Genomic DNA, 24,394 nt, shown 5'->3' with positions numbered 1-24,394 from the left:
CAGGGTGGAATATTGACTCTTAAATATTTGATTTTGTTATCAAGATAGCTATATAAACTGCTTCTTCAGTCAATTACTGATACATTTATCTGTTTATGATATTGAATCATCATCAGAATAATTTATTTCCTATAAAATAAATTCCCAAAAATAAGTACTTATGTTCTGGTGTTTATGGATTATATCAAATTTCAGAAAAGTTGAGAAATTAGTTGTTTTACATTTAAGTCAACAAGCCATTATGTAGTATGTAATTCAATTACCAAAAATCATATAAATTTTGAATTTAATTCCATTAAATCTCGCAAAATATATTGGCTCAAACCTATTTTATAGGGCTTGTTTTATGACCCTATAACTCATCAGTTCGCTCCAATACGACCACGTTTTTGGTAATAAATATTCATATTTTTTGTTTCCAATCTAAGGTGTAATTACAGAACTCCCTAAAAGTTATTTTGTTTGACCGTCGTAATTTATCCACACATTTTTATAAATTTGTTCACCTGTTAATAAACACAGTGTCATTTGGTCTTTTCACCAAAAATTATAAAATGACTTTAAAGATCAAACAAATTGCATTTTTAAATATCTCAATTCTGGGAGGTGGTAGAGGAAAAAACTGGTTTGTATCTACGGTTTTACCAACCAACCTTCAAGTTGATTAATGATGATGTCTCATATGGGTATGCCCAGACAGATAATCCTGCAAAATAGCGCAAAAACCTGTGAAGGTCTTGTCTTCTACCAATTTCTATAACAAAATTAGATCACTTTTACCCACAAATATCAGTCAAGGATGTCCGACACGCCTAATTTCATTGTCATGTTTTGTTCTTCCTATCCGTTTACGTCACCGTCTTTACCTTGAATTTGGATTTAAGCAAAACAAGGGTGAACTGAACTGAAAAACCGTCACGCCACATAATCACCACCATCATTACGGCCTAGAATACGCGTAATGCCAAAAATATGTAAGCATTGTTGGTTCTGTTCAGATCACAGATTAGCTGTTTTTGGACAATAAAGATTAGGAACAATGGGAATTCTTTTCGGCCGTTAAGTTTGTTGCTAAAACCATGTCATTCATTGACAATAGGAATGAGGAAGAAGCGGATGGGAGGATGCGGCTTAAAACGGTTTTTCTTTCTTTTTAGGCATTGTCCTCTGTTGCGTATATTTAAAATTGCAATTATTTTTATTTATTTTACAGTGGTCATAGACTAATGCCCAGATTAGTAATGCACCAGAGCCTGCGTAATAAATTTCTAGCCTGACCCTTCATTTATTTTCCTAACTTCATTTTCAGTGCACAGCAGGAGGGTTTTCCTTTTCAGACATGTACGTTCGCAGTGTTTGAACAAGCGTTTTATATTATTTATCAGGCGAATGTTTGTTTTGTGAGGGAAATCATCAACTTCCTTTATATGCAGAAAATATGAGCGAGATCAAAACAAACTATTTTTGGATTCATTTATAACTAAACTAACCACGTGTACTTAATCGTTTAAATAACAGCATGCAAGTTCACTGACACGAGTCATATATTGTTTTAATTGGTTTTATATCCATAGGCTGTTGCATATAACACCAGATACTGAAAAGTATATAAAAATCGTAAATGTCATGTAAAGTGGAATGGTTTAGCTATCAATTAGAGAGGCTAATTAAACTGGAACTAGTCTAAATAATCCTATACAGTCTAAAAATAATCCAAAACTCCTTTTATTTGGACTTGCTTTCAAATTTATTGGTTGATTTGCTTTAGGAAACGGAAATACTCAAATAAAAATGCTCCTAATGTCTTTGAACCCTATTTATAGAAAATACTTTCCTGCTTTCAGCTTCTTTCACTCATTACCTGCAAGGCATATCTGCGTTGCTCATCATGGAACACAAACTTTTCGGAAGAGAGAAGAGAAATTTGGGATACATATAAATGAAGTAAAATAAAACTAAATTACAATTTGCAGGCGCTTTTGCGTATTTCCCTAGAGACGATTTTGTGAGGAAAGGGTCAAAGAACCGTCTGAGAGGAAGTTGAACGTCTGATAGGTGTTTAGACTGCAGGGTTTAAAGCGTTTCGCACAAAACATACTCACATTTGTTGACTCGTAAAGTTTCTTCAGTTCTTCGTAAAGCCACATCTCCACAGCCAGTCGTTTTCTAATAAGGCTCATTTGATGGTGTCCGTATTTCGCCGTTAAAAACTTTTCACGTTTTTCTTTGATTTCGCCTTTTTCCTTGAAATTCACGTGAAGTCCAGTTTTTGCCGGTGACCTGTTATTATTTTTGTTTAAACTTAATTTGTTATTATTTGAACAGTAATCTTTACCTGTTTGTTGTTCTTTGAACCTCTCCCACTGCTAGAATTCCAGATGGTGGTGGAGGTCCTCCATTAGCCACATAACCATTTTGTAAACCAACCTCCATTTTAGTTGTGATTCTTCGAGCTTTGAAAGCCTGAAAAGAAGAAAACTTATTATTTAGTTTTAATAAATTGATTTCAAAAGTAAAATATACAGGAGTGGCAAGCTTGACAACTGTTTTCTAAAACTATAATCTTTAAAAAATAGTTGCTCAATGTAACAAACAAAAAACATTTGATTGAATATTAAAATTATTATAATTATCAATTTATATATTCAATTACTTATTGAAAAAATTGTTTGTAAAAACGTCTGAAATATAATTAAGTCAATTTGTTTTCAATTACTTTTTGAATGTTATACTCACACTTTTACAGAAAAACGTAATTGAGTGACAGTATTTTTACAATACATACAATTTCAAGGGACTGTACCAGGAAATACTACGTGATATGCATTTAATACGAACACACACTCTATAAATAGGACAGCTAAAAATATTATACTTTGCCGGAATTGAGGCAATAATTGTACTTTCTTGGACAGAGGCCAATCAGACTTTTCTGGTTTCGAAAACATGTACGTCTGTTTTGAAACTTGGAAAATACTTGTCGTTGAACGGCAGTATCCAGAGAGTCGCCTTAACCTTGTCTAGCTTGAAAAATTGCCAAATTTCTTCCAGTCTCCAGAAGATATAAAGCTTGTTTGTTTTTGGGTTTAACTAGGCCAAAGCACCTAAATATATAATTTATGACCATAGATTTAGATTGAAGCTATAGATGTAGCGTTTCGACTGATGATAAACAATTCATTCTGTTTAATGTTGGTGCAGCTACAGAACAATTTATTTATTTAAGTTTTTCGTCAGGAACTTTAATAACCAGTCAGTTTCCTACACTCCTGCAAGCTATACAGGCTCAGTAATAATATGTAAATCGTTTTTAGTTGTTTAATTATAGCTTTGGAAAGTTAAGTCGGTTCGTGTGTAAACTTTATTATCGACAATCTAACTTTATACCATCGATTTATAGGTGGTTTCTACCAGGTAAATAAATTTTTCCGGTCAGGATTTTTTAGTTGCTTTGTATAACCACCAACGATATGTTTATTATGCATGAACTTAATAATATATTGTAAAGTTGAACCGAATGATTAAGTAAAATGGTCAAAAATTTCTTTGAAAGGTCTCGTAAAGCTGGTGTAATTCCAGACCATGTTAAGTTTGCATGACAACTTCTAATAAAACACAGGTTTTCCGTGCCCGTAACTTGAATATTGAACGGCGTCATAAAGCACCATAAAGCGTTTTCAGTAATCAAAAACAGCAGAGTTTCCTGCTGTTTAGGGTGGGACGTAAACTACACTTATTGGCTTCAGTAAAAAACTTTTGCAATAAACTAATCTCGAGAAAACATCTTCTAATGGTCACTATACATGCTGTGTTATTAATACAGTATATCAAACTATAACCAATAATCTACTTAATAATATTCGATTACAAAAAATGACTATTATTGAAAGTTAAACTCCTTTCTAATTGTGAAACGTACGGGCCTTCCTGCTCAAAACTCCAAAGCGTCGAAAATTTAAAATCAATAAGTGCTCATTTTAAAGAGCGGAAGAATGGTTATTGCCATAAAAATTGCGTTTCGGACCGTTGGTTATATTTTATTGAAAAATTCCGGTTATTTCTTGCAAGTTATTGATGCCCTAAATGATTGCACATTTATTGAATAACGAACGGCGAGGTTACTGATCCGTAACCAAACTGCTACTGTACAATCTTAAATAAGAAGTTATCTGTCCCAATCAGCAGCAATTATCTGGTAGTTAAGATTGACATCGTTATTAAACTTTTTTGCATCACGAAACCTGTTTTTATGTTAATTAAATTAACTGTTAATTAGTAAGCATATGTACTTTTAACAATAGTTATATATCTTTTATGAGTAAATATACATTATGTACTTACATGTGTAGTAATAAAAATCTAGTCAAAACACTTAACTACAACCAAACGTGAATGATCGGTTATTAATGAGTAATGACATCAACGCACAAAAAGAGACGGGTTATCTCTGGTTTGGTTGACCTTTTTCTGATTGTAGAAAAAAACAACAACATATTTCAAACACTTAAAACATAACTACTTAATAAAAAAGGTGTAAGTACCTACTAAATATGAAGCTTAATGTTTTTAATCAGATACTTTTCTGAGTAAACAAAGAGAGGAAAACAAGCAATAATTTAACCCAACTTACCAAAGATATCAACAAAATGTCTTGTTGTTGTGTTGGTTCTAGGAAGAATCGATTCTAGAAAGAGCACAGAAAAGCCCAATTGTTATCCAATCTAAAATATACATTCTTATGTTTTATTCTTAAAACTGCTACAACTTTTATGTGCAACAAAAAGTAAAGTTTCTAGACTTTCCTGTCGGTGGTACCCAAAACTAATGGATTAGACGCCAAGGTTGACATTGTGTTTACCCGATGAACAGATAAGCCCATCAGGAGGATGTAACGTAACCCAATAAGTAAACAAACAACGTTCGTCACGACAAATGTTCCCACAAATCTAAAACTTTGGAATTATTTTTAGATTTTTGGATAGGTAACGGAAAATATGACTAAAATTATAAAAGAATTTGTCTGAAAGTAGACCAACAATGAAAAGCTGAACTAAATGCTGAATTAAGTGATATTCTTATCACAAACATAATAATAATATTTGAGTATAACTGTTTAAGTAGACGATTATTTGGAATTACCTGGTTCAATCAAAATATTTAGGATTCTCTGTTTATTGACGAGAACATTTTGACAACAAAAAGTGACGACTAATTTAGTTGTTCCTTAATTCTTAATGTGTCTAGAAATGATGATTGTTTCAGAAGGATGTTTATTATAGTAAGTTATTTGTTGTGGTAAGAAATTCTAATCCTCTACCAATTTTATATTAGACTGACAAACAGATCTAATAATTTTTATATTTTTCGTTCAGTTATAACGTGTAAAACACGCAAAATGAATGTATTTGATGACGTGTAACCAGCTACAATAATTTATCATCAATTTATTATCATCCTTTCCCCTTACTCAAACTAAAAAGTCATCGACTGTGAAACCTGATAAAGTTGTCAAAAGTGCCAGAGACACAGTTTGTTTATGTCTGTAATTACGATTATACTCAACGTTGAGTACAAATTTACAAGCGTTTTATAAAAAAATATAAACTGCTCGTCAAAAAGAATGGGACAGCAAAATTTTAGCTCTTTTTTCAACGGCTGTTTCTTCAAATTGATTGAATCGATTTTAATAATTTTTTTGACTGTTAAAAGGTATTTTCTTTCTCTTTCTGATGATTTAAATAGCCTTTTTGAAAGCTGTCACGGATCCGAGTATACAGGGTGTGACTAAGGTTTAGTCAAAAAATGAAAATTTTGGTGTAACGTCATTTCTCTCAAAAAAATTCAAAATAACCTTAATCGAGTCTTGTGGTCAATATGTTTTGCCAGTTTGGTAATTAGGGGCCGTTTACAAATTTTACGGCAAAATTTCAAAAATTGGGTTATTTTTACTTTTCTTGTTTTTAAATTAACCATTTTCTAATTTTTTTTGTGGAAAAAACAGGGATTAGTATGGTTATACTTTAAAATACTCAATTTAAGTAAAAAGCTTATTCTGCGTTATACAGGGTGACCCAAAAAACACTTTACAAAAATATTCTATAGTAACTACTCTACAGTGCGTTTTTTTTAACGCGCAACGTAGGATTTCACGTGTTAAATTTTTAAGCCCATGTTAGACCATGTTATTTTGGAACTACAAGTATAAAACTTGACGGGTGGCTGTTTCGTACCCTGAAGCTTAAGTAAGTTTACCAATTCGGCCTAAAAAGTGATTAAAAACTTGCAAAAAATAATCTTTTTTCGAGAAGATTTTATCTTTTCATACTCCCTGTATGCATTGTTGTTCTTTGTTGTTTTTGATACTGGCACGGCAGGTAGCAGGTAAAATTTGGCGTAGAAAGTAAAACAGGGTGATCATTAACTTTATATCAAGAAAGTTAAGAACAAAAGAAGTATTTTTATAAGTGAATTGTTCAAAGTGACCTCCGATTGAAGCCAAACAGTATTCCAAACAATCATAAACTGCCCTTTTGACGTTCAAAAAATGTCGGGTCGTGATGCAGTCAAAATATGTCAAAAAGTATAAAAACAACAAGGAACAACAATGCATACAGGGAGTATGGAACGATGAAATCTTTTCGAAAAAAAATGATTTTTTTCCAGTTTTTAATCACTTTTTAGACCAAATTGGTAGACTTACTTAAGCTTCAGGGTACTAAAGACACACCCGTCAAGTTATAGACTAGCAGTTCCGAAATAAAATGGTCTAACATGGACTTAAAAATTTAACACGTAAAATCCTATGTTGCGCGTTAAAAAAAACGCACTGTATACTATTTTATGAACGGCCTTTAATCGCCAAACTGGTGAAAACGTCTAATTATATTAATTGTATCATTAAACAAATATTGTGCTTCTTTATCCAATATCATTATTTTCCATCAAAATTACTGAACATGCCAAGATATACTGGGTGATTCCAAAGTTGGGGCTTTCCTTTCACCTACGAATAGGGCTTCAAAAATTAAGTTTTTTTCCTTTGACGCTTTTTCGAAATATGAACAATAACGAAGATACAGGGTGTCAAAGTTTTACTGAAAAAAAAAAAACAAAATAAAAAATAACTTAAATTTAATTTTAACTAACTACAAGCCCTATTCGCAGGTGAAAGGAAAGCACCAACTTTGGAATCACCCTGTATAATAAAAATTTGATTTTGTTTTCAAAATTTTTTTTTTGGGTCATCCTGTATAACAAAGATTAAGGTTTTTAAAAAAAATATATTACTCGTATAACTGAGTGTATCAATTTGAAGAAACAGCCGCTCAAAAATTACCAAAAATTTTGCTGTTTTATTCTTTTTGACGAGCAGTTTATTTCTGGGCTGTGTAAGGCGATGACTTAAAAATAACCCAAATTTACGAACCTTTATATAACCCAAACATTTCAGTCACTTTATTCTTAGTTCCCTCATTCTTGTGCTGTTAATTTTCCAAAAATTCCTGAATCTGTTGCTATAAACTGGGCCAAATTTCATTACTAAATCGTACAAGGCAAGTAACATGTAACAATAAAACTGCTACCGTCAATATAAAACTTCGTAGCCTCATCAAAACCATTTTGTCTAGTATTTCTCACGTTAAAGCTGTATAGCACACACGATTATACTCATTACGATGCTAATTACTTCAATATAATGACTTTAGCAGACACAACGGGCCCGACTGAGATCGATATACGGGGTACAGACGATACGGATAGAAAAGGATGATGTTACCGTCTGCGAAGGTCGTTAACTTGGGATGTCTGTGAAATGCCCTCGGGGCAATAATGTAATTATTATGATTACTTTCATCTGCCAAATTCCTTTAAGGGATTTTTAATCCGCCGAAGAATTACATTTTTTTAACCACTTTTTTTGATCTGACACTTAAAAGGAAGAGAGAACAGTTTTTAACTTCAAAACAATTTTTCCTAAATTGAATGATATAGACCCTTCATAAAGCCAAAAATCTTGGTTATCTTTGAACGTGATGGATGGAAGAATGGAAATGCAACTGAACGAGATCAAGTATTCATTGGTTTGAAAATTGCGTGTAAACTGAGATAAAATTTCTAGATCAACACACATTTATTAAAATATTCAAACAGTTCGATCAATCAATAAACGTAAGAAAAATGTTCTTTGCCAGCTTGGTTTTCCTTCTTGATTCTATTACTCAAAAAACAACTAATACTCAGCCATTGTAAAATTACAAGATTTTTAATTACCCAATTAATTTTTGTGTATTACGTTAAAAAACTTTCACCCAGTAAATAAAGCGGAAATATGGATTTAATTAATTTTTTCCTATTATTTTTGTTGTAGATAATAAACCGCAAACTAGAATTCCGAGTGTCTTACATTTATTTGTAGTTACTTAATTAATAACAATCATTAAGGTGTCGAGTCGATGGACTGAAAAGTTTAAAGTAACTGTTCTTCCTGGGTGGCGTTCGAAACCAATTTCCAGCCCAAACATATAAACAGGATCGTAAAACTTTACTTAACAAACTGTAACGTTTGTTTTCATTCCAACATGGAAAAACAACAGCGTTTCCTATCTTGTTAAGGGTCATTTATGTAACATTCAACAAAGTTAAGATAATGTTTATATGGTTGTAAACGTGGTTTTTGTTCATGTTTCTTAAGAGCTACCAAATGGAAGTACGTTAATGTTGAAATGTTTTTTTTTAATTTTTAGTAAAATGCATTAAGGCTACCATTGAAACTTAACTGATAATAAAATCGTGTTATGTCTGAATTGGTTCAATTCAGGCTGTTTATTCGGTGCTGTGTACTGTTTGTATTGAAATGCTCACAGAAGCAATCGTGTTTAATAATGCCGACTCAATTTTCTTCGAATTGGTTCGATATGCCGTGATTACCAACTAGAAATAGCAATTACACGGTTGCTAACATACTGACCAAGTAGTCAATATATACGGGAAATAAAGTACTGTATTGTTTTTTCCTGGTTTACGTTTATTTCCAGTCTAGCAATTATGTTGCTTTTGCAATCGAATATTTTATAGGTATTAAGTTATGATCCTATAAAGACTTTGGAATTAGTAGGGTCATATGACTTTCAGATACAGAACAAATCAATTTATTAATACCTATCAATAGTAAGTACATTGAAGTTAATAATCAAATTTACTTCAGAAGAACTGCTGTATACATAGGTAGTACTCCTTGTCAAATTTACAATAAATTCAATTACTTTTATATAACTCTACTATTAACTACTACTACTACTACTATTAACTTTAGCATTCTTTGAGAATACCTTATCTAGTGTTTTGACTCTTAAGACTGTAGGAATAAACTCCTTGTAAAACATTAATTACTGAGAATTGATTGGTAGCCTGAAGGCCGATCACCAATACCTGTTGATAACTCCAGCACCTGGTTCAGTCAAAGACTAACAGATGTTTGAATGATAAAGGATGCTGATCGCACGAGTTACCTTAGATCAAAGCGACCATATGGTCACAGGCTGAAATTTTAGCTTATTCAGAGAGAATTTTTCAGTTTTGGGAATTGGGTTTTTGCCACCTTTTTTACAACAAACATATGTCACCTGAAAGTGAGCAATTAAATCAACAAAGAACATTTTGTAGGAGGTGGTAATGCAAACATTACCTTACCAGACATTTAATATAACAAAGTGGTTCTTGCATCTCGCCTACTAAAACTTGTTGTACGAATGACCTAATAGGTCTTGTAATAGAACAAAATTAGACTATATGTTTGTATTATGGTACAACCAGCATCAACTTATCGCATACACCACACTTTATAAATACATTCATAATGATTATCTAATATCCGCTAATTATGGACAAAGCCTTTAACCTTGACTTCTAATATCATGCTTGAATGAAAGAGATGTTTACGACCATCACTTCAGATTCACATTAAAAATTCGTTACCCACAGTAACGGTTTTTTTTCCGATCAAATCGCACAGTACTAAAAGCACCACGTGGTTATGTCAGGTCGTAACATCATCATCATAAACTTCTTTAAAAGTTCGTGGAAATGGTGTCAAAAGCTCAAATCTAAAAGCCATAATAATTTATAAACGCATATTTATTTCAGTATGGTCTTTAGATAATTGCAGTTTAGATGTCCTTTCCCAGTATGTTTATTATTCATGGAGAGTGTAAATTGATTAGTTAATTGCCGTAACGATAATGTCCTACGTTAATACCACTAGAGCATCCTTTTCACATTCTAGGTCGTCATTAAAGAATTGATGTTAAAACCGATTTCCATTTCATTGGTTTGATGATCAAGCTAATGACCCACCACAGCCATTATGGTTAAGGTGTTCCTAGAATATGAAATTCGACACATTTGAGCTTTTTGAGAGCTCATGTAACATAATATATTACTTTCCTTTTAATACTCAGGAATTTATAAGTTTAGGAAGCATCTATTAGTCTGAAACTATTGTTTAGGCAATGTCCGTAATTTTGCTAATTTGTGCCTGCCTAATTAGCGAAAACAATTCATAAACCAGTCCGCATAACGTTTTACAACACAAAAAACTAAATAACATGTGAACTAATTTTTTTTGTTTGATTGGTGAAAAGCCAAAGTATAATTAGGTCTGAAACGTAACAAGATAATAAAAGTCTAGTAATGTTCTGGCCTCGATTTGTATTGATCTCTTATAGGTTTACACAAAACGCACATAAATCCGTATTGACTTTCCGCAGTTACTGTCTTAACTTACTTATAACTGTTTCTAGTTGAGTTATAAACGTTTTGCTTTCAGAACTAATAAATCTCACTTTATTAGTACTACGACCTTAAAATAGATAGCTTAGCTGCATAGAAAAGCTTCAAAGTGGTTCAGTTTAGGTGAAGAAATCTGTTAAAAATTATTATTTTGAGAAACAATAATCTACTAATAAGCGATTAATATTTCTTAGTAGCAAAAGAAATATAAATATTATTTTTAAACATTACCTGTTATTTTAGTGTAGTTGTTATCAATGATTAATGTTTGTGAATAAATGAGGTTTATCACACGTACACTACGGATAACTAACCTTAATAAATGTATCAAGTTGATTATAGTGGTTAATGTTACGTTAGCAAAAACTAATTTTAATTTTAGAAATAGAGAAGAATATTTAATTGAGTTTATTTCCATTTAAACCAGGTCTGCAACTCCTCATAATTTGAGTAAATCTGACACCCAGGTTATAAAGTACACAGTTGTGTTAATGTAATACCATGTATATTTTAAGGGAAATTAATAACTAATATTCAAACAAAATTGATGTTAGTGGTGCTAATAACTATCAATGAACTGATGAATGAGAAATTATTTTCAATAATATACCTTTCACTAAAAAGTTTACTTACTTAAAATAAAACACCAACAGATTAGTAAAATCAGTTCTTGTTTGCACCAATTAGTATGTAGGCAAAAAATCCCCAAAAAACCGTAAGTCACAGCCACAGAAAACCACCAAAACGTAAAAAAGAGGTCCGGTTCAATACCTGCTTGGTGCGGGTCGTTTGCACGAGCAGAATGTAAACTACCAGATGATCGCGGCAAGCAAAACGTAACGTTCTAAACGGAGCTTTCATGCGACTGCGGTTACAGTCCCAACGAAAAATGAATGGGATGAGAACGATGGCACAGATCGGCCAGGATCGGGCTGGATCGGAGCTTTTCTAACTTTAGTCCTTCCGCAGTCACAGCGAAAAGTTCAAAGCTTTCGATCGATCCTATCCTGTAATAGATCAGGACAATAATAAATCCAGCAGGACTGATTGACGATTCTGACTTGCTGCGTGATTAGTGTTAGGATAGTCAAAAAGCTTTAGAAGGATTTCTGATTGTTAAGTCTGACAAATGAGCTTTTTATCCAGAAACCTTCACCAAAAACCTATCAAAGAAGGAAAAGGAAGAAAAGGCAAAAAATCTGCAAAACATAAAAGTGAGAAAGTTGAAAGAATTGAAACCAACAAAAGAAGAAAGTGGATATGGAAAATGAGAAATCAGCAGAGAAACCATTGACAGTTGGGTCTTCTACAGAAATTACAAAAAAAATCATATTGTCCATTTGCTCTTACTATCCGACATAATGGTTCTTCTGCATGTCTTAAGAAATTTGCCCTTTTTTGTTGATCCAATTTAATATTGTTTATATTATAATGTGTGACTAGAGGGTGTAATTTTAGTTATAATACACAACATAGTTTAACTTCTAATTGTTTGACATATTTCCCTGACAATAAATATCTGATATAATAGTACTTGAATATTTTATCATCCTTATCCGGATTATGCTAAATACTAATTCGTAGCATTATGTCTATAATGATTTTTAATAATATCTTGACAACAGATAAGAAGGATTAATTATCCATACCATTGTCGTTTTGTATACATGTTCCACTTACTGCCAATCTACATTATCTAAAACTTTTTTAAAAAATATGTTGGCAATTGCTCTTAAAGAAAGTACCTTTACTACGTATTATTGAGTATTCAATAATATGGATATACATAGTTTTTGGGGTTTTCGTAATCAAAAATATCAATTGATGCAATGAACCTTAAGTAAGATGTTGATTTTCTTATAAATTTGTAAAAACGCTAGTATGATGCTTCTCTACAAATTGTGAAAAACAATGTATGTAATGAGACAAAACTGATTATTTTCTTTTAATTGTTAGTTAGGAAAGGTTCAAAATAACGTTAATTAATTAATATTATTCAAGCATAAAAGGCCACCGCCCCACAATAACTACTCCTACACGGCAACTGTTACCGAGCTTTGAGAATCTTAATAATAATAACGTTATTGTAATGGATTTAAAGCCATTTCACAGAACTAATTATTAATTCAAAAATTACTACATTGTCTGTTTTCGGATCTCTTTATTGTCTTAGGAAATTATCAAAACGCCATGAGAAAAACATGGCAATCGCCATAATTTTCATCACAGCGTTTCACGAGAATGAATTTCTAGCTAAACTTTGTTATGCCATTGTGACAATTTGTAGCATGTGTTTAGCCTAAGAACCCTTACTAAAGTGAAAAACTTTATTCAGGAGGTAAAGTGCGCATTTTCCTTTATATCGATCGGGGAAAACTGACTGTGTCGTTCTATCTTTTTTCTTCTACATGGAGACAAACGGATAAAATTCGTTATCTGTTCGAACGTAATTGCCTAAAAATCATCAGCTGTATATTGTTCGGCCAATTTTGATCAGAATTACCCCTTAAGAGTGTTGTGATGTAGATAATCCACTACAAAGTGACTGGTTTTCAAATTTACATCCAAATTCTAAGTGTGTTAAAATGTCGGGAACCATAACTAAAGCAACAGTAACGTTGCTACTGTGGATTCCAGCTACTTTAGCAGCTGCACAACCAACGACACAGCACGTTTTTCACGCCAATAAACGATCGGAATTGGTGCCCCCCATGGACTTTCCATCAAACCCCCTTTTGAGAAACAAGAGGCCGGAAATCGACCTTCAGACTTGCATCGACAATTTCAACGTACACAGGGATAAGATTATCAGGACTCAGGATTCTCAAAATATGGGGGCCAAGTATTTGAATGAAATTGATTTGGGTAGTCGGGTAGAATGTTTGAAGTTATGTTGCGAAACCGAGGATTGTGACGTGTTTGTGTTTGAGGAGAAGGTGAGAATAATTTTGAATTACCAGCATTAGAGTCTGTTAATCAAATATTTGATCTTTTGTTGGCTAACATTACAAATTTTCTTCTTTTTCTTAATCCTGTGCACTTTATTACAAATTATGTATTTTGCGAAAAGAGCTTTGAAGCAAAACTCATTAAAGGAGCTCATTTAAACTCACCTTTGAAAGTTTTAAATTAAGGAAGTTTTGCCTTAATCACGTTGACAGGTTCTGAAAGCTGTATTATATATTTTTAATTACTACATAATTAATGAAACATTCTGCATCGATTTTGTCAGTATATGATTTTCCTTCAAATAGAAGAATAATTATAGAAAAGTCCTTGACACTAAATCAATTAAGTTAGTTGGCAGCTAATAAAAGAAACTGATATAACAGAGTTTATTTAAAATTGCAGTATAGTCATTAGGATATTGATTTTCTAAACCTTTGGGTTGCAAGGCTTTTAAAATAGATTTGTAAATTTGCAGAACGCAGGCAGTTGCTATCTTTTCCACTGTGGACCCCCAGAAGATTTTAAGTGCAAATTCACTCATCACGTCAACTACTCGAGTGCAGTTCTTTCCATTAACAGGCACCTCCCAGATTTGGAAAATGAAATCAAACTCACCAAACATGTTCAAGACTTGACCAAACTAAGGTACAACAATGTTTTGGGATTTCAAAACACATAATAAAACACATTTAAATTGTTTTCAGGAAGCCTTCAGAGTTAGAGTCGTCTGACATGATAAGGTTAATACCTGAACTACCTGAAACCGTAAAAGTCACACCCACAACCACCTCAAGCCCCGCAATTACGAAGGAAGTTATTCCTGTCGATAAAAAAACCGATGGTGAGTAAAATTTCAAAAAATTTTGTTTGCTGAGGATTAAGGTTGGGCAACTTAATCATCAGATTGAAAGAAGATACCCCAAAATAATGCAACTGCACTTGTTTCCTTATGTAAAAATATTGTAAGATTAAATCTTGTCCATTTGGTTTATCGTCAGCGGCGCATATCAAAAAAAGCGAAATATTTAAATATTTTTTACGTAAATTTACTGGAACCATTAAAATCAGAGCGGAACGGTGAATTACTCTTTGTTTTAAGCTAAAAGGTGCTAAAAAGACTTGTTTTGTTGGGGGATACAACATTTACATGGCCTTTTAGTACTTTTGTAAAAACCACTGTTAATCTAGTTACACTAGTGCATTACATTTTTATTACCTTTGTAAATTATGTAACAAAGTTAGCCTTGTTTATTACTTGTTTGAAAGTTTAAGAAATACGTAAAGATAGTAAAGTGAAGAAACAACTTTCAATTTTGTTGCTTTCTTATATATGGATTTATGTTAACAGAAAGACAACACTATCCTCATTTACCTATTTAATTTCCAAGTTAACAGTTTAAGTAAATAAACGGTAACAAAAATACGGTTAAAGCAACGAAAACAATAGCGTTATAAAAATATAAAGATCAGATAAGACGGTTCTCAAGCAATCCAGTACGACCTATTGAACCTCGCCTGTAACCGGTCTTATTTCTCGTAGATCAGACACAACCATAAGTTGTAACCTATTTTTCCTCGTAAAGTTCAAAGTTTCCGTCAAAATTAAATGAGTAAACCGACTTAAACTGAAAAACCCAAATCTAGGTTAAGCAAGTAAAATTATGAACCGTTTTTTCTCATGAAAATTGACAACGAAATTGTTATTGCCGAATCCGGTTGAGACATAATTTTTTAAATTAGTGCGGTTGCATTCTGCACGCTTCTGACGATGTCGAAGAACAATGGACTACCACACTATAGTTATTATTTTGGCCTTATTAGCAGTCAAATTAGGTAACATTCTGTCTTACATCAACTGATGTTTCAAGGCAGTTTTTTTTTGTTCAGCTTAAATACCCATATTGCTTTGTGCTGTGTGAGTGTGTCAAATCGAATTCTCAATGAAAATTCACCATTAGAAACGAGACCTGATAGAATCATATTGGAGTGCAAGTCAAATCGATTTTAGTGGTTTTTCGCTGGTTTACTTCGTCACGTTGTAAAGAAAATCTTTCGAATTTCTAAAAGCCATTATTATTAACCATCACCAATCTTGATTCGGTTATGTCAATGTTAATATTTTTTATTAGTGAAAATAGAGAAATTTGGGTGTTTGTATATACATATTCTGCACAAACCAACACTACAACATCTACTATACTTACAGTTTCTCGTTTCTGGACATCCCTTTGAGGAAACAGAGCCCGTAATCTGGCCGCCATATTAGCCCAGGAAAAATTATATCAACAAAACGGTTAACTATAATTATGGGAACATAAAAGATGCGCGCAAACCGGCCCTTATTAAGCGGACATATTTCCAAGTCTATATCGCCATAAAAACGCCAAAGCCCCTCTCAATCACCACGTTTAATGTTAAAAATTACATTCAAATGTATGCAAATTTCGGATTTTTTTTACTTCGAAACGACCACACCGACCGTCTACTGCTGTCCGTATACGGAGACACTAATCGCGAACTACAGTTTGTCGCCGAAGAAAGAAATGGTCATTCAGAATGGAGAGGTGATGAATGGCAATAAGCTGGTTTCTAGATGATAAATTTAACAGAATATTTTTTTTGCCATGTTCAATTTGAAGTACATAGTTGTTCTTTTAATCGCTATTAAAATATGAAATTAGTTTAGTCAGGTATTAGCAATCTTAGTCAAGTGCAATTAAATGAAGCCAATCAAGTATTAAACGTCTAAAACCAAACAAATAAGTAAACCAATAATTGATACTGGAAAACCTGGAAAATAATATTTTTCTACTGACGCATTTTGGTCATTGCATAATTTCAAGGCAATTCTATTTTGCAACTTTATTGCTTTCATTCATTAAAAATAAAGCAGGAAATCACCATCCTGTGTCAATAACTGACGGTTTCATTTATAATAATAAAAAAATTTAATTGAATTTTTATACAAAACGTAAGAAATTACTCTAGAGAAATCATATTTTGTCGAATAAAAATGGTAAGATTTCTCATTTTAATGACACCCGAACAGCTGTCGGACATTCAAGTTTAACACAACACCATGTATGTGTGAGCAGAGGATAATTAAGTATAAAATAGTATTTAAATCGTGAGATCCGTTATTCCTTATTATGTTTGATATCAAGACGATTATTATTGATGTCTGGTCCGTGTGAATGGAATAAGATGCAAGTACGCGATAATTACGTAAATGTACGTTATTAGACGGGTTGTATTTTTACATAAAAATGTTGTTACATGTTGAAGAAAATATGTTGATATACTAATAGCAGTTAAGGCTAGGCTGGGGAACATGTTCACGATGTTTTAATGGTTTGATTCCCATATTTTATGGGTAATTTGAATATTAGAATTTAATTATAAGGAAACTAAAGCAACACAAGTATTTTGTTAATTTGTTATTACTGAATGTCAATATGTCAATTTTAGCTCGTAAATGTAGGAGAGATCAATTTGAATGCCGTTCCAACGGTGAATGTATTGCCATATACAATGCTTGCGATGGTATCCAACAGTGTGCTGATGGAAGTGACGAAGCTCCAGTTTTAGGTATAATTTTTAACATTTTTTTTAACTTAAAATTTAAACAAACATTTTATAGACTGCCCTGCAGCTGTTGAAGCTGTAGCAAACACGAACTCCCAAACATCTTCACCATCTCCAACAAGAAAAGCTGTTCAATCCGTCCCTGTTCTCGAAAATCCTCCTCCTGTTTTGCAATATGGTAGAGAAGGAGAATTGGTAAGAACTTCCATTCTATCTATACAGACTAGATAGTTTTACCTGAATTATCTTGCTGGCTAATGAGGTCTAAAAGTTTTTCTATTTTTGTTACATTAATAGTATACATTCCGCCAATTACATCTAAATATTTACTTAGCAATGCAACTTCGCAAAGATTTAAAGTTGGAGATGTCCAATAAATTTTAAGCTTGATGGCCCTGATGTCCCAGTTAAACCATTATTTACCTAACGTTGCCTCACTTTCGTATTATGGCAACATACTTTATCTTTAGGCCGTAACGAGATTACTGGTAAAAATATACCCGACTGCAATTTGACATGTTATTTCCGTTGTGCCCTTTGGCTTCGTCTCGTTTTCTTGCTCCCCGCTGTCTTTGTAATAAAAAAACATATCCATTAGAAAAATGTGATCAACGGTAAGTAATAATGGATGGCGGTGGCTCTGACAAAATTTTTATGTTTATCTCTTATTACTCCCGTGATTTATTACATATTCTGTTGAGACATTTTGGACGTTTAACTGAGCTTAAAGAAAGTAATAAGAATAACTGACAATAAATATTCTAATATAATATAACAAGATGCTATTTTAATAATTTCTCATAAAGAGAACTGCTGGAGTTTCCTGCACGTCACTTTCGGTGGTAAACTCTCCGTCAACGGCCACCAAAATAATTTCGTAACTCCTGCAGGCATTGAAGTTTTTCAAGATGATGAAGTCCTCAGAGGTTTCGGGTAAAGTTTCCGTCCACTCTGGACTGCCCTTAATTCGATATTTAACGAAAAAGTACTCTCCAGGATTGTGTTCCATGTCAGGAATCCATTTTATTAAAGTGTTTACTAGACAAGGGTCGTCAGCTGTTACCTAAGAAAGAGAGTAAGAAATCACTTTAATGCTTCTATTTGACGAAAGTATAAGCGAAAAACTCTTTTGTCTGATTTAAAAGTCAAATCTGATAATGGTCATTTGCACAACAAGCACTTATGTGCACCTTAAGCAATGTTTTGTTATGATTGTGAATTTGCACAATACCAGTAAAAACAGAACTAACTTAAACTTTCCTTGAACGTCGTCCTGCAAATATAGAAATAAAACGTTTGTCTAGTGATGTAGATGATTAATGTTTGTACAAGAAATGGTAATGGTAAAGTATATTTTCTTTAAACCCTGCAAGAATAGACAAGCGCAAATGATTGTTATCATTGAATAACACGACATTCAATTTGTCCTTACCTGTTGTAAATTTTGAGGAGAGTTTGTAGTAGTAGGTTGATTGAACAAATAAACATCATCATCCATATGATCAATGTCTACGACTGGATAAGGGTACCGTGGTTTTAAGGTACATTCTCTATGTAAATACTTGGCTTTCTCAATGAAATCAAAATTGATCGTGTAAGTGAATGATGGCATAGTTGGTGCATACGGCTGATGATACTCTACTTCCACTAACAAACTATTACTAAAATTTGAGTTAACAGAAGACTGGAATTCAAACATTAGTGCTGAACATACTGTTCACTTTCTCCAGCACAATTAACAGCTGCAAGGTCTATTTGATACTTCTGACCCAGTTTTAGTCCAGTTAATTTAGCTTGTGTGTTTTTAGGACCTAATATAAATTCCTGAACGGTCGATTTTTCATTGATACCAAAGTCCTGAGCTTCGCTGCAGTAAATATTATAACCCAGCAAAATTCCGTTTGGATTGCTTGGTTTATTCCATTTTAGCAAGGCTGAATGTGATCCCAGTTGGTACCATTCGAAGACTAATGGCGTTCCTGGTTCTAAAATGGTTTTATGCCAAATTGATTTAACGTATTTATTGGGTTGTAACCTATTTGAGGTGCTTCAAAATTGATGGCAGTACTTCTCGGTCCTACGTATTTGTCATTTCGCACCGAGACTGTGATGAAATTTTTAGAATATGGGAAAAATTGTACGGCTGTTTTGGTTATATTGGGAGGTACAGCGTATACTTGGCTTACACCACTGTTCCATACTCGAACAATGTAACCTCTAAAATTTGATATTATGACTGTCCAGTTTAGAAGCTTTTTTTAAGTAGGACAGGTGTAGTATATATTAACTCACCTAAATGTTCCTCTAACAGATTCAGCAGGAACAGGATCCCAAGTGATTACAGCATCTCTGTCGTCAAAGTTTAAAAGAGTCAAATTGGTAGGAGCTTCCAGTGGAATTAGTTCTCCTAAAATAGTTTTTTTTAGTAGTGAAAATGGATTACAGAAAAATTGTATAAGGTTAGCTTATGCAACGTGTTTTTGTCAAAAACTGTGTTCCTAGAGAATAAAACTCATAGTCACTTTGCTGAGTTCATTCTCAAAACCTATACTTATTGTATTTAATTTTTAATGGTGACCACAGATTAGTATAGTCAAATACCTATTTGTCAAACATATAATATTTGTTTCGATCAAAATGCAGTTTTTACAAATAGTAAATAAAAAATTAAATAAACAATTCCTCATCAGTGGCCTTCTCGACAAAACAGCCGTCGTGTGGGTAGAACTTTTACTTAAGTCATTCCTGCAGCGTTGAAAGTTCTTTAATCTCCGTCTAGTTATGCGCTCCTGTCAGAAAATCGTACTGCAAGATACTTTGAAACGAACCATCGAGAAATTCGAGAATAACTATCGATATATGGCAACGCTTAGGCTTGCAGTAGTGAGCGCAGGTCCTGCTATAAGTTTTTTAGTAAAGTAAAGTAAGTAATTTCCATTGGATCCTAACCTATAGAGACTGTTTAACCGTTGTTGTTTCACTAGATCTACGTTTAGTTTTTAGTACTATTTTCCTAATCGTTGAAGTGTAATGTGTTCAAAACATATCACCTGGCAGGTCTAAAAGTGACTACCAACATCAGTAAACACAATAGTAAAACATAATGCATTTCTATAATAAAAACTAATTTGAGTATCCTGCGCAACATTTACTTTTCGATAGCTCTTACGAGTTTATGTTCTCCTACTAAAATGATGAAGTAATCGTTACATTTTATGGATTCCTCTAGAGTCTACTGATGATCATTTTAATCGTATAACTAACTAAACGACTCCAGAAGCGCTAAAAGTTTCAATTCGAAAATTAACTTAGTAAAAATCCCTTCAGACTATCCTAAAGTCCTATCCACCTTGAATGTAGAAGATTTGAATAGGTCCAATCGTAGTAGCAGGAATTTGAATGTAAACATTTATCAAAAAACCAAAATGAACCCCATTTCCATGTTCTGATATCCTGGTTCACAATTTATTTTGAACGTACAATGTTATTGATTTTTGGATCGACCAGAGTGACTTAAGTCATATTTAGAGCTCGAAAACATCTACAGTTTGTTCTATTCGCCTGATAATTTAGTTGAAGCTCACACTGGAAATTATTGATTTTTGACTTGATCTCCTGCAGTTAGGGACTTTCGACCAGGTACTACGCTTTTTCAACTTTTTGAATATTGCATGATTCCTCATGGTGGCTATTGATTAACAACTAAACTACGTTTCAGCGAATCATCATCATCAACAGCTTGGTGCAATCAACATTTTCGTTATAACCACACACAATTCTTTTTGGTGTTTTCTGTCAGGCGATTAGGAGTGTATGGTAGTGTTTCATCCTTGAAACCAACAAAGTCGTACTCTACAAAAACTTGGCTGTCAATTATCTTCTTTATACTATGCTTTCCTAATCGAAAAGTTAAATCCTGACTTTAAACTTATTGATTTTTTAATCAGCTGAGTCCGCGTCTATTTAAAATTTAAATATTTAGCGTTTAATCCTTTAAATATTAACAACGTTAATTAAGTGATTGAATCGAGGAATCAAGCCGGCTTACGTATTAGTTGGTAATGTTAAATTTAACAGTAACTAAAAGTAATGCGAAGCGAAATCTTCATAGTAAGGAGCAGGCAAACAGAGCCAAGACCAGGTATTGGTCGCGGTTTACGTTCGGTAGTACCATTTTAAAAACCCGAGGTATAAACCGCTTTAGCTGTATGCTATCCTGATTAAAAAGTACGATCAAAATTTAGAAATATTGATTTTCTTTATGGATGTGTGTGTACGTGAGAGAGAGATGACCGAATGACTGCAAACTATATGTTTGTTCTAAATTTATACTTATAACACACGTTGTTTTTTATCTTCGCTTTTACTGAGTTGTACTGATTTCAATGATTATTTTGTTTTTAGTATTTTAATGCCGAGGAGAGTAGTATAGTTATTAAGATTCTGGTGTAGTATTTTATTTAGTGCAAAAGTATGATTAGTGTAATAAAAATTCACAAAATTTAACCAAATTGACTTACTTTTTAACATTAACAAACCATAAAATTTTCATTTGTTGCACATATCAAACAAAAACAGTATTTAATGTAGGTAGTACTTTAATCTTGTTATTAACCGTTTTCAGTCCAAACAGCAATAAACAAGTATTAAGCAACTAATATGTAGAAACAATAAGATTATAAATCATTAAAACGTACTTAAAAAACTAATATAACTACGTCAATTTAGTAAACGGTTCGTATTTAACTACTTACGAATAAATTTAGATCCGTTATGGCCATTTTCACCGCAGGCGCACTTTCTGAGAGACAATAGCAAATTAACTGTTAGATAAAAAATTGACTTCATGCCGTTAATTTAATGTTGCTAAACTGGTCCCGGATATTTGGATTCTAAAATTTTTCTTAGAAGTAATGTACACGACTGAGAATCATAAGGCTAATGCCATAATGCACGCACCTTGGAATTTTTCCTACAGGATGGACACAGGTTAATCTGGATGGTTTGTGTTTGAACCGGCTCATACTAAAGAACAGTTTGAGAATTGCTAACGATTTTTCCAGTTTGTTCACAATTGTGCTAAGTCTCTTTTCTATTTAAAGCCGTACTACTGTTTAAACTGTGTTTGAACTTAAAAAAAAAATTTAAGTCCCCTTGTAGGTTGTCAACTATTTCTTAATTCGCAATTTCCTGCGTTTGGGGGATAAAACTTTAAGTAGCTTAATTTGAGAATCGTGGGTTTTAAGGTAACGGCAGTCGGCATCAAGGATTTATTTAAAGAGATGTAATCATTCTCGGTTTGTTTTTAAAATAATAAAGCCTTTGTCGGTAACTTTTTTTTCCAGTGGTGCACTGTTAATCTGATTACTTCAATTTAAGTTGTTAATCCGGAATAAAAATTGGATTTTGGCATATAAATTATTGGATTTAAATATACACTAGGCTATTCTACCTATTTTGAGCTTTCTGATATTTTTTTATAGAAAAAAACTAATCGACATTGATTTCCAAATTATTCTTCCAAGATTCCTTTTGAGTTGTTAACTTCCAAACGATAATCTACAGATTAAGCAGAAAATAGTAATGAAGGACTCTATGGGGGTACGAAATCTGTGATAGTGTGGTCATATCTATAATGTTCAGGATCTTACTCATTTGTTTTGTTCATTTTGAAGTAACTCCTAAACGATTTTTACAGGTTCAACAACAAAGACCACAACCACCGGCTAATTACCCTCAATACCACAATCAACCTAAAGTACCGGTACAATCAAACGCTGATTTTCTAAGACCAGTTTCCGATCCCAGATCACCTGGACATGTTCAGTTCGAATCTATGGTCCAGATGCCCAATTATTTACAATATCCAGGGGGAAATAATTGGGGCCAGCCACCAATCAGTCAGCAGAACATTCAACAGCAATACCAAGGTAAAAAATACGTGTTTACCAATGTGTTTATTAATCATGAAACATGCTTGTAAATTATATTTAAATATTATTTATCTTAGACGCTGGAAATCAAGTTTTTGCCCATAAAGAGAAGACGTTTCATAACGACGGACCGATCAGGTAATTATAGTATTTGGCAATTGCACTCCAATAACGAAACGACAAATACCACTTTATAATGAGGCTTTGTTGAAACATGAAAGTGTTCTAATTGAGGTTACTGTGGCGAAATTCAGTAAATAGTACTCATCGTATGTTTAGAGTGATATTTTGTTAGTTTAGACTAAAGTAAGTACATTGTTAACATGTGTTTAGGCAGCAGCTCGGCTATACTAATACGTTTAGTTAATTTTTAACTTGTATTGGCAACAATAACTGTCACTTATGTTAATTAATGTTAAGTAACTACATTGTGTAAAAGGTAAACTGCTAACATAACATTCTAAAATTTACAGTCAAATTCCGTATCCGGAGTATTCAGGGAGAATTTCCAGTTATTACGGAGATAGTTACAGACAGCCCATTCAGCAAGAAAGCTGGACCTTAGGTAAGACTTGTCAGCATTTTAAACACAGCTTTTTGTTAGTAATAATACTTTTCTCTACAGACCAGTCCAGATATGTTCAACAACCACAACCCCCACTCTATCACCCACAATATAACCAGGCACCAGTTTTACCAGGTAACCCCTCACAATTTTGTAGAAAAAACTAACACAGAGAGTAGTTCAGAGGACAAAGGCGTCATAAACTTTTTCTTTCAGCAAAAACAGAGGGCACAAGTCATGTCGAGGAACCAATACAAGAACCCATCAGTCCCACAATTACACAACCTGGTAATACAATCTACTTCTAGTAGTTGCACTTTTTGGTTTATTGTATTTTTTAGTGGTGAACCCAAAACACGTCCAAGAAAAATTGGCTCACGACTTGAAGCATTCCAAAGACAGCATGGAGCACGGCCCTAATCAAAAAGTGAAAATCAAAACTGCTGTTGTAGCTCAGACTCGGTATTCTGAACCCTACAAAATGGTAGACGAAAGTGGTGACAACTTATCCCACGTTCCTCGAGGAGCAATATTATCACTAACATTAGGTTTGTAAAAAAAGTTATTTTAAATT

The 24,394-nt window shown here is 33.0% G+C and overlaps 3 protein-coding genes across 10 annotated transcripts in view; 1 reads left to right on the top strand and 2 right to left on the bottom strand.

Moving 5' to 3' along the window:
- LOC145728538 (protein phosphatase 1 regulatory subunit 14B) overlaps positions 1-16,182 on the bottom strand; it is a 22,449-nt gene extending 6,267 nt beyond the window's left edge. Inside the window, exons 1-3 of one of the 5 annotated variants that reach the window (XM_081978851.1) lie at positions 15,942-16,182; positions 2,336-2,463; positions 2,103-2,280 (exon numbers count right to left, since the gene is read on the bottom strand). In XM_081978851.1, coding sequence (XP_081834977.1) covers positions 2,103-2,280; positions 2,336-2,463; positions 15,942-15,998 — 363 coding nt within the window. In that variant the 5' untranslated portion in view covers positions 15,999-16,182. Of the gene's footprint in view, positions 1-2,102; positions 2,281-2,335; positions 2,464-2,736; positions 2,849-4,341; positions 4,460-4,630; positions 4,801-11,421; positions 11,666-15,941 lie in introns of those variants that run through there. The other 4 variants (XM_081978852.1, XM_081978854.1, XM_081978856.1 and 1 more) reach the window with 4 other exon arrangements.
- Positions 13,179-24,394, top strand: part of LOC145728535 (uncharacterized) — a 13,857-nt gene continuing 2,641 nt past the window's right edge. For both annotated transcript variants that reach the window (XM_081978845.1, XM_081978843.1), the window contains exons 1-11: positions 13,179-13,724; positions 14,213-14,382; positions 14,442-14,578; positions 17,206-17,325; positions 17,378-17,517; positions 23,021-23,252; positions 23,333-23,393; positions 23,729-23,820; positions 23,881-23,955; positions 24,037-24,108; positions 24,162-24,368. In XM_081978845.1, the coding sequence (XP_081834971.1) occupies positions 13,374-13,724; positions 14,213-14,382; positions 14,442-14,578; positions 17,206-17,325; positions 17,378-17,517; positions 23,021-23,252; positions 23,333-23,393; positions 23,729-23,820; positions 23,881-23,955; positions 24,037-24,108; positions 24,162-24,368 (1,657 nt within the window). In that variant the 5' untranslated portion in view covers positions 13,179-13,373. The remainder of the gene's footprint in view (positions 13,725-14,212; positions 14,383-14,441; positions 14,579-17,205; positions 17,326-17,377; positions 17,518-23,020; positions 23,253-23,332; positions 23,394-23,728; positions 23,821-23,880; positions 23,956-24,036; positions 24,109-24,161; positions 24,369-24,394) is intronic.
- On the bottom strand, positions 18,073-22,409 carry LOC145728537 (neuroglian-like). Of its 3 annotated transcripts, XM_081978849.1 has the most exons (7): positions 22,282-22,409; positions 22,077-22,214; positions 19,615-19,729; positions 19,358-19,539; positions 19,037-19,307; positions 18,755-18,983; positions 18,073-18,385 (listed from the first exon to the last, which is right to left on the bottom strand). In XM_081978849.1, exons 2-7 carry the CDS (start codon positions 22,168-22,170, stop codon positions 18,110-18,112), a joined length of 1,167 nt encoding a protein of 388 aa, XP_081834975.1. In that variant the 5' UTR covers positions 22,171-22,214; positions 22,282-22,409; the 3' UTR covers positions 18,073-18,109. The 3 variants fall into 3 exon arrangements, with proteins under 3 accessions (XP_081834975.1, XP_081834974.1, XP_081834976.1); XM_081978848.1 differs by lacking the exon at positions 22,282-22,409 and having other exon boundaries at positions 22,077-22,253; XM_081978850.1 differs by lacking the exons at positions 22,077-22,214; positions 22,282-22,409 and adding an exon at positions 21,843-21,867.

The sequence above is a fragment of the Ips typographus genome, linkage group LG4, assembly GCF_016097725.1.
Source record: "Ips typographus isolate SLU linkage group LG4, UJ_Ityp_2.0, whole genome shotgun sequence".
Taxonomy (NCBI): domain Eukaryota; kingdom Metazoa; phylum Arthropoda; class Insecta; order Coleoptera; family Curculionidae; genus Ips; species Ips typographus.
Note: the sequence above shows the minus strand (reverse complement) of the source record. Positions and strands in the feature narration are given on the sequence as shown.

Bases quoted from the DNA above. Each gene is read 5' to 3' on its own strand.
- LOC145728537 (XM_081978849.1), bottom strand. From the start codon at position 22,170: ATGAAGTCAATTTTTTATCTAACAGTTAATTTGCTATTGTCTCTCAGA. The intron at 19,540-19,614 runs GTGAGTTAATAT...ATCAAATTTTAG, and splicing joins TCTGTTAGAGGAACATTTAG to AGGTTACATTGTTCGAGTAT. The intron at 18,386-18,754 runs GTAAGGACAAAT...TCTCTTTCTTAG, and splicing joins CTCCTCAAAATTTACAACAG to GTAACAGCTGACGACCCTTG.